The sequence below is a fragment of the Neodiprion fabricii genome, chromosome 4 (assembly GCF_021155785.1).
Source record: "Neodiprion fabricii isolate iyNeoFabr1 chromosome 4, iyNeoFabr1.1, whole genome shotgun sequence".
In the NCBI taxonomy this organism is placed as follows: Eukaryota; Metazoa; Arthropoda; class Insecta; order Hymenoptera; family Diprionidae; genus Neodiprion; species Neodiprion fabricii.
This window is the reverse complement of record NC_060242.1, coordinates 33,018,321-33,028,082: the sequence shown is the minus strand read 5'-3', so window position 1 is coordinate 33,028,082 and position 9,762 is coordinate 33,018,321. Positions and strand designations below refer to the sequence as shown.

The 9,762-nt window shown below is 41.8% G+C and overlaps 1 protein-coding gene across 1 annotated transcript in view; it reads right to left on the bottom strand.

Moving 5' to 3' along the window:
• Positions 1–1,033: 1,033 nt before the first annotated feature.
• Positions 1,034–9,762, bottom strand: part of LOC124180721 (synapsin) — a gene marked incomplete at its 5' end in the record, with an annotated part of 91,081 nt that continues 82,352 nt past the window's right edge. The window contains 4 exons of the mRNA XM_046566467.1: positions 1,034–2,017; positions 4,224–4,470; positions 4,976–5,240; positions 7,208–7,413. Coding sequence (XP_046422423.1) covers positions 1,839–2,017; positions 4,224–4,470; positions 4,976–5,240; positions 7,208–7,413 — 897 coding nt within the window. The remainder of the gene's footprint in view (positions 2,018–4,223; positions 4,471–4,975; positions 5,241–7,207; positions 7,414–9,762) is intronic.

Sequence of the window (9,762 nt, the reverse complement as noted above, 5' to 3'; positions counted from 1 at the left end):
AGACAAAATTTCCGAAAAAATACTAAAATCACAACACTATTAATACCACCAAATATCGCGACGAGCGACAGGTAACCATTTTGGTCGCGTGTTTTTTTCTGCTTTACGTTCCATCATACTCGTCCCATACATCCTATTCATTTTATATCGATCCACTTCGGAGTAGTTTGCAAATTTACAATTTCCGACAGCACTTTAATATGCGTATGTATGTATTCGGGTCATTTCATGTTAATTCAACGACGTTTTGACGGTGACCGTCTTAGATTTTTATGATTTTTTAACATGTTTTTATACATATAGAAAGAAGTCCTCAGCTAAATTTTTAGCTCTTTATCTCTCCCCATTCCGGAGTTGTCGATTTTTGGAGAAATTAACGAAAAAAATTAATATTCTGACAACAATTGAAATAACCTAATTCAATATAAACATTTTTAAGTATTTTTTGTTGCTCTTTCTGAAAAAAAGACAAAAATTGAAAAAAAAATTTTCTTCATGCTGTTTTGGCCATTTTTAATCAAAAAATTGGATTTTCGTTCAATGGGACACTTTGAATTTTATCCAAAAAATTTTACCAAATTCTACGTTAAAAAACAAAAGTTTTGAGCCATAATAGAAGATGGGCTTTCAATAACTTCTAGTGAAAATAATTTACAGACAAATTTTTTTTCGGTGATTTTGATTTAATTTCCTTCTCAGAACGTAGCTTTTTAAATTATTTTCACTAGAAGTTATTGAAAGCCCATCTTCTATTATGGCTCAAAAATTTTGTTTTTTAACGTAGAATTTGGTAAATTGTTTTGAATAGAATCAAAAGTGTTCCACTGAACGAAAATCCAATTTTTCGATTAAAAATGGCCAAAAAAGCATGAAGAAAATTTTTTTTGAATTTTTGTATGTTTGTATGTTTTGTTTCAGAAAGAGCAACAAAAAATACTTAAAAATGTTTATATTGAATTAGGTTATTTCAATTGTTGTCAGAATATTAATTTTTTTCGTTAATTTCTTCAAAAATCGACAACTCCGGAATGGGGAGAGATAAAGAGCTAAAAATTTAGCTGAGGATTTCTTTCTATATGTATAAAAACATATTAAAAAATCATAAAAATCTAAGACGGTCACCGTCGAAACGTCGTTGAATTTACATGGAATGACCCTTTTATAGGCCATGATTTTTCACGCAACTATACTTATAACGATTACAACAAGCTCGCAACAGCAAATGATATAAATGCCTTGGCAATATTAAAATTTTTTCCCTACTTTTTTTCAATTTCTTATTTTATTTTCTCTCTTGCCGGAAAAACGAAAACATAAAATGATAAAATTACGTCAATTTCCCCAAGCACGTTTACCACAACATCTTCCTCTGCCTTAGATATTCTTTACTTTATTTTTATTTATGTTATTATCATTACTTGTATTATTATCATTATTATTAGCAATATTATTGTTACCGTTATTATTATTATTAGTATTGGTTTGTTTTTTTCAACTTCATATTTTTGATCTCTCGTATCTTCAAGCAGTACACCAGGATAAGTCACCGAAAACGTTGTTCCGTTGTTATAAAATTCCGGCAATATTTACGCGGAGAATTAAAATGAAAATAAAAAATAAGAAAAAAAACTTCACCACTCATCATCATTTCATTCCATCTTCTTCCTGATAATTGGTACGGCATGACATCCGGGAGTACGTCCGAATCGCATCCCCCCATCCCCCCCCCCCCCTGTCCCTAACCCATCAATTCTTTCTCCTCCGCTTCTTACAATATTACCGCCTGATGATGCTTGATCGAATGCGCACCGTCGTTGTCGCATATCTGTAACAATACCTTACATATCACCGAAAATTCCAGCAAAAGTTTTCCGTAGATTCTTCATCGTGTCCTCGGTATCCTCGCCTTGTACCTGCGTTTGACTACCCTGACGGTGGAACGGTACTCGAGATAGAGGTGGGTCCTCTGGACGACGACCAACCGATGGAGCGCTACTCACGGTGCTCGACTGCGATGCTGTGAGATAAAAGAACGTCGTTAGTAATTGCCACTCAAGTCCGTATGGGAGATGAGTTGAAAAATCGAAACGACTTGTACACAGCCATAAACAGACGAAGCTTAAGGATCGACTAAGGTGCGGGATCTTTGGTTATTTTACGGACGTTTCAATTATATCGTAAGCCAACGGGGAGATTGAGGATTATCTTCTGTTTCAAACGGTCTCGTTAAACCAGGTCAAGCTTGATTTCAGTAATTCGTATGTAAGCGTTGGGCACGTTTGTGCGGTCAGGGAGAGATTGATAGACCCGGCTTGAGAGCGGAGAAGGAGTAGGTATAGGCAAATCATGGTTAATGCCTCGTTAGCGATCAGATTATAGTATATATTATACGCGGAATAACAGATTTGCGCAATCTGTGCGAATGTATCTGCGCCAACATGCGGGGTTCACGTATACCTGCAGTAATGACGGGTTCTAAGGTTTAGTTGGCATTTGGTACTATAACTAGAGACGCCTGAGCTTTTGCCTCGGGGGCAGTTTTGCAGCCCTTCATACCGGCTCGAACAATTAGATACAGTAATAGACGACCGGCTCGCCGCACTTACAGAGCCTCGGCAAATTTGCCTCCAGGCAAAGCTTTGACTCGTAAGTACGTTTGCACAATATAGAGATAGGCACCGTAATTGCTTAACATTCTGCTACACTTGGGTGGTAAATAGCGTGTGATATATAAGGATAAGTAGGAGTATAAGGTATCTACAACTGGTTTACTATTTGCTCGGCAATATAATATAAAGGCGGAGCTACAAGATACGGGTTTCCCCGTTTTACACGGATCACCGGATCGGCATAATTTAATAAGTCTGATATATATCGGAAAATTTATAGTTCCGAGGCGCATGTCGTCTATTATACCTTATATACTGCAGCGGCGCTACGTACGAGTATGTTTCTACGCCACGCCGCGATTGCACCGTTTATATAAAACCGACGAGCCGATACGATCCCTCGAATGTAATTACCTTTCGTCGTAGCTAGCGGTTGGCCGTACACCAGATTAATTATAACGCAATTTTGCGCTTATATATATATGTATATATATGTGTGTATCACGCATATCCAGGATTATATAGAGTCGCTTCTTCGAATAGAGTTTTCCGTTCGATGCGGCAAAGGCGTTCACATTATACCGAAATGACAAGGTAATTCGCAAAACGGTCGAACCGCAAAGAAGTTATAGGGAGATAAAAATTTTCACTGCGTACTTATAGAACTAAAATTTCCCTGAATACAAATTGTCGGTTCTCCTTGCGTAATGATCACGGACCGAAACTCTAGACGACCAAGTAATTGCAAAGCAATCTAATACGATAAATCCCACGGTTTGACTCGTGCTGTATACCATGTACCTATGTATATACGCAGTGGCATGAATAATATAACGCGGAAGGTGAAATTATTAATGTTGCTGGAGACTGTATGCGTATATGTAGGTATATACACAAGGGTACGCGGGGCATCGAGTTGACCTAAATCACCGTAAACCACGGAACCAATTAAGTTTCAGGCGCAATATCAAATGATCGCATCTTTGTCGTAAATAGGTACTCGAAATGATGTCTCGATGCGGTAAACGTAAAGTCCGGAGAACCTCTCTCACGACTGTCGAGACGTTTACCGTGGGAGATGCGAGCTGTTTATGGTGTAAATGCGGTATATCTCCGTTTGTAAGCTCTTTTCATAGGTATAATAAATTGACCTCGATATTTACACTTTACCGAAATACTTGGGCTCACGGGTACACCGAGATGCGTTCAAGACTTGAAAAATAACTGAATCATTTCTTCTGCCGCAGTGCTTAAATTTTAGGAAAAGTCATTTTCAAAAATATAATAGCGACATTCGAGGAGTTGTGTCATCAGTCTTCGAAATTACAAATCGCGTCAGAGTTACAGTTTGGAATATCTCGACCAGTAGAGATTCACTCAGCGTGAAAGCAGTTCCCTTCGAGTCAAAGACACGTTTTCAGATTTTCCATATTTCTATCTCCAATCCCCGAAGATTTATTTACATCGTATTTACAGCTGTGTAAGCACTGATTTACCGACTACAGAATCCGTCCACCGGGCTCATCGAATCGTAACACGTCGTGGCGCGGTTTCCGCACCGTTAATGATGCCCATAGCACGCCTGCTCTAGGTTAAAGTCACCCATGCGCATACCTTGAGAATCACGACGCTGAAGTTGATGATGGCTGTCAGAAGTGGTGACGTCGCCGGCAAGGGCTGTTGTCGAACCCATCGATCCAACGCTGCCCATGCTCGTCATGGAGCTCATACTCCCATGCGAAGCCATGGTTGGCGGTAACGGAGCCGGTCGTTCGTCAACGGGACTTGTCGCCTGGCTCGTGCTGGAAACCGAGCCTCGAGATGTGGTCTTGGTGAGTGCGCTCGGCAATCGACAGCAAGCCTATGCAAAGAGACGGGTTTATACAGTTAGGTCGAATACTTGAAGGTTCGGTTTGTCTCTTAAGAGTGGGTAATTAACGCGGTCTGCCCATGCCGGTAGGATTATCAGCTGGTACGCTGATTTTCGACAAGTCTTACGTCAAGATCTTCACATGTACTTCACCGGCCTGCGCACCTACGGTATGTAAAATTACGGATTTTTTCTCGTTATTTCCACTTATTTTCCTTGTTATTTATTTTCTTCACCTCTCGGTGTGAATAAATGTTCTCGAGTGACAGACTGATAGCCAGCTGCACTTGATGCCTCAAGTGATGTGAAGTGGAGTGTGAACCACGAAAATAGTGAGCACCAGACCCTGGTGGGTGGCATTAAATCGTTCTCAAAAGCTCGTGGTTAGGAAATAACGTGGATTTCGTAACCGCGACAAAGGGGTTTAGAGGGTCAGGGAACAGTTACGCTTTGATTTTATGCCGCATAAGCGATTAGCGATCGACGAAACATTTACCTGCATCTTTGAAGTGACGAGGTCAGCGATATGGCGTCGATCTTCCTCCTGAGAGTCGCCCATCAGAGACAAAGCGCTGTCATTTACCTCAATGATGAACTCGCGTCCGTCCTTGCCAACGACCAGCTCGATGGCGCAAATATCCAAACCTCCGAACAGCTGAGAAACTTGATCCACCCATGCTCGATATCGATCGATGACTGCCAGCTGTTCCAGCATCGCTGATCCAGTGTTGGACTTCCAATTACCGCTAATGCTTTTGCGCCTGAAGTCAGAATCTTTAATTAGATTTCCTCTGAAGAAATATACACGATTTTACGAACAACACGGATGGTCAGTTGAAAGCCACACCTGTTGTTATTCAGTTCGTGTATATAAAATACGATGTATACCAGGAATTTGACTATCCGGTATTTCTGGCTTCCCATTCCATTTTCAGTTTAAATCGTGCGACCAAAGATGAAAATCAATTTACCGTATTCACCGGATTTACGCCGTACGGAGAAACCACTTTTAATTACCGTACAATTTAATATGCAGTTCAAACGAACAGAAATACTTCATGCAATATCTGAACGTTTGTTCAATTAAAATGGAAATTCATTTCGCTGAAAAAAATTAGCCATTAAAAATGAGAATGAAGCTTTAACAACTATATTCAGCGTACACGTCGCTACAGACTAGCCTGGATTAACATCTAATTATCCCCATTAATTGAATCTCAGCGCAAACTGAAAAGCGGAAAATTCAAATCAACTAGAATTTCAATACCTTAATCAAATACTGCACGGAGTACTCGAATAGAATAAGGTGGTCCTGTACATGAATTTCGTAAATCCATCTGCATGATTTAATTTTCCCAAATAACCGGCGTGGTTTATAGAACAACTAATAATTTTCCCGCAACTTTTTTCGTGCCTCGATTTTTCATAATAAGTTTCCATTGCAGGCAGAATTATTATTCTCCTGGCGAACGTGCAAAGCCACAGGTATATTTGTTGCATCGGACAACGATGAACCGTCATCGAGGAGGAGCTTGTATAATCGACTGTGAAGAGGGCGTGGATGATGAAGGGGATACCGATGACCCGAGCGGATTCGGTATCCCCTTGATAAAGGACTAGGAAACTGCCACACTGCTAGCCGTGTCATTATGGAATTCAAAGCCCCTTCAATACGAATAAGGGACCATTGAGTCACGCGACGTTCTGCTTACCTTGCAAGTTTTTTTATTGTTCCCTGCATTACGGGATTCGAATCACTGGATTCACTATCGAGTACACGTACGTGCATAAACACCTACTTTAGAGCCAAAAAGATGCTGATCCCCATTCTGACGTAAGCCTTGCAATTTGGCACCATGATATAGAATCATGTCCCTTGGAAGTCCCGGAAGCACTCGTGCCCAGGTATTTTGGAGCCAAATCTGATGGATTTTGCGGGCACTCTAAAGTTTGGTAAGTGTTTGCAATAATATTTTACGAGTGAAAAGATTGATTGAATTCATAGAGTCTTCCATTCCCCGATATTTCAACAATCAACGTGAAAACTAAACTCAAGGGTCCTGAAAGTGTGAACAAATCATGGGTAACCCGCTCTTGATGCACGCCAGGAATAAATGAATTCACTAAGTGGCAAAGAAATCTTCCGACTGTCCAAGCACACAAAGAAGTGTCGTCAGAATTTTTCGTAGGATCCGTAGATCAACGTACAAGTGTGCGCAGTAGCCATACATCAGTGGCGTCGCGGTGGCACCGAAGCTTTCACGTACACATTAAACTGCGATTGAAATATTTCCACACCTGATCGAGTCTACGTATGGCAGGACGCACTTAAGCCGGTAAAATTTTTGCTGTGATTGATCGACCCGTGTCTCGTGGCAGAGTTGACAGGGGTTTGTGGTGTGGAGCGAATGTCAGCTATAAGAAACGACGTCACGAAGCCCCCTTGCCACCTCCGCTTATCGAATGCCGAAGAATTTTTCAGCCCGATCGAACATGGCTGAATGGGACCTGCAGGTCCCGCGCACTTCTGTATAGGTCCTCATATTTTTTTATTCGACTCATTTTTCACACTCGCGAGGTACTTCGCATCAATTCCCCCGCATTGTCGTTCCGCATTGATCCTGAAAAATTTCCGCGCTGACGCCGTTGCTTGCCAAATGCAGAGCCTGTATTTGTGCGGCGATCGCATTGATCGATACGATTTCCTTCCAACCGAATGAACACTCACATAAAGGCTTTGTAGTTGTTCCCGATCTTCTGCAGGTGGACGTCGTACTTCGTGTCGATGTAAGGCTCTGCCGTTGCGTACGCGTTCGACAAGGCTGCGAGTGATGCAAGATCTGCGAATTCCTGGCTGGTCTCTGCACGAGCTTTTCCGACTCCCCCGTGCGCGTGTCCGAGCTTCACCACGACTGGATACTTCGAGGCAGTCACCTGAAAGAGAGATGCGAGAATTTAATTCACTATTATACTTGGCATAAAAGTTCCACTGCACTAAATCGAGAATGATTCTCATCATTGGTCCAGACTGATATAATTGAGTGGTTACAGGAAATTGACCTGACCAAAATCTCGACATGATAAACGTCGTCGATGGTTAATCGCACGCTGCAAATTGTTATCTTAATTAATTTCGGATCTGTTATAATAGACGCTTGTACTCATCAAAGTGTAGTTAAACTACAATTTACATCGCAACGGTCAGTTGTCATTATCTCTTGACAAGCCTGTACCGTCCAATTTGTAATTCGTGGTATATTAGCTGACAACCGCGACGTCATAGCCTAACGATTATCCAATTTGTGTTAACGTCCGCAAGAGAAAATAAAATGCTCGATTTAACCTCGCGGTCGTTGAACGTCAAATTATCGACAACCTAATCACATCAGGGCAAGCGCGTATGTCGGGATGTTGAAGGAATAGGAATGTGAACGAACAGGAACCCTCGAAAGCAAATAAATAAATACCACGGAACACAGCGTTCCTCTTCTTTGATTTTCTAAACTATTTGAATAATTTTTATCCAGCTTCAAATACACCATAAACACCCACTGCCGCCTCTATCCGAAAAGAATCTTGAGCTTCTTTCCAATAATTTCTGAAAGCCGTCGCAGCGGTAAATTATTGACAATTAATCTTATCTCGTTTCCGGTACGAGTTCCTTCAGACACTTATACCTACGTACCATGAAAGAAATGGAAAGTAGCGATCCAACTAAGGAAAAGTGGGTTAGCCTACCATCCCATACGAATCCAGAATATTTCACAACTGATGAAGATCTCTGGTTTTGTAGTTAATATGTATATTAGCATTAATATAACTTAGGCGAGTCTATTCGTATCCTCGTTAAACTAGCGCCCCTCAAAGACAAGGCTCACGGTGAAACAGACGTAAGCGGAAGTTAATATCCAACTCCTACGGAGAGCTTGTCAGTTCCTACCACAGCCGGCCCGATACGCGATCTCGACCGTACGTTTCAGAAACAGATGCCGGTGTGGGTGTACTATGCTCAGAGCAGCGCTAATGACTAACGAGAAAATGGCTCAATTCTAACAGCTAAATAGCATCGCTCATCTCGAGCCGACTTCTATCCGGAGTCATTTCGTTGGCGGTCTTCGCCACGATGACGCTTGAAATGACGTGGAAGTAATTCGAGCCAGCCCGGCATCTTCTGCTCTACTTGGCCGTGTCTGCAATCACCCTGGTGATCGGGTACCAACCGGGGCGCAATAAGTTCACCGGCGACTCGGTGCACGGGTGGTGATTGGAGAAGGATCTTCACGATGTCACTTATATCCCCGGATCGTTGTACAAACGAGGGGAATTAGTCAGCTCGAATATACTTGTATGTGTCGTAAATAAACGGATCGACGAAGCTACCCCGTATACGGGTCTCGGTACCTGAGACGCAGTCAGGTTACCGCGGCTAATTTGCAATCAGGATAAGATAGTCGCGGCTGCTGGTACGTTGGTTGGCCTGATGTCTTGTCTTTGCCGCCTTTCAATCAGGTCTTATTTCCTTCCATGGAATTCGAATGGGGTTCGCGATTCAGCTCGAGGCAGGTTACTCGGGACATTCGTCGAGCCCTTTGGTGTCGCGCTCTAACGAGCATCCTCTTCAACCTTCTGAATAATTAAACAAGGTGCGAAAGCACAAGAGGGAATTTCGAATCTTGGCAAATCTCCTGGGTGGCACCTAGCTCTCCGAAAAGTTTCTATGCGACGCACTTCTTCGCCTGAAACTCTTGTTTACACTCAACCTCATCCTCACGGCTTTCTGTCAGGCGGGAATTCACACGGAATATGGTACATTAAAGCGCGGGTTTCTAACCGAAAGTGTCTTAAGGCACTTACAAGTTTTCCAACCACCTATCCCAGGTACAGGTTCTCCTCGGCATAAATTTCTAATCCGCTTTCAACAACGCGAATACGTTAAGCACTTTTCAGATCCGGTGTTAAACTTGAGTCAATCGTATTACAAGCGTTGGAGGTAAATTATGGGAACATGTGTTCCTGAAGAAAAACTAACGTTCAACAGTGCATGGTGGTTTTGACACGAATGCACTTTTTGGCGAGATAAAGTAAAGCATATTATAAGGCTAACTTCTCAATTATTTTGTAAAATGGTTTACTAGTTGATAGACTTACCCATCCTTCGAGATATCCTTAATTTATCTCTACCAAGAATATTGTAAGCGTTCAGTAAAAATTTTCAAGCTTGTTTTTTGCAAACTATTTTTATCAATTTTCCCGCCTCAAAAACCATTTCTATTTTGGAATGAG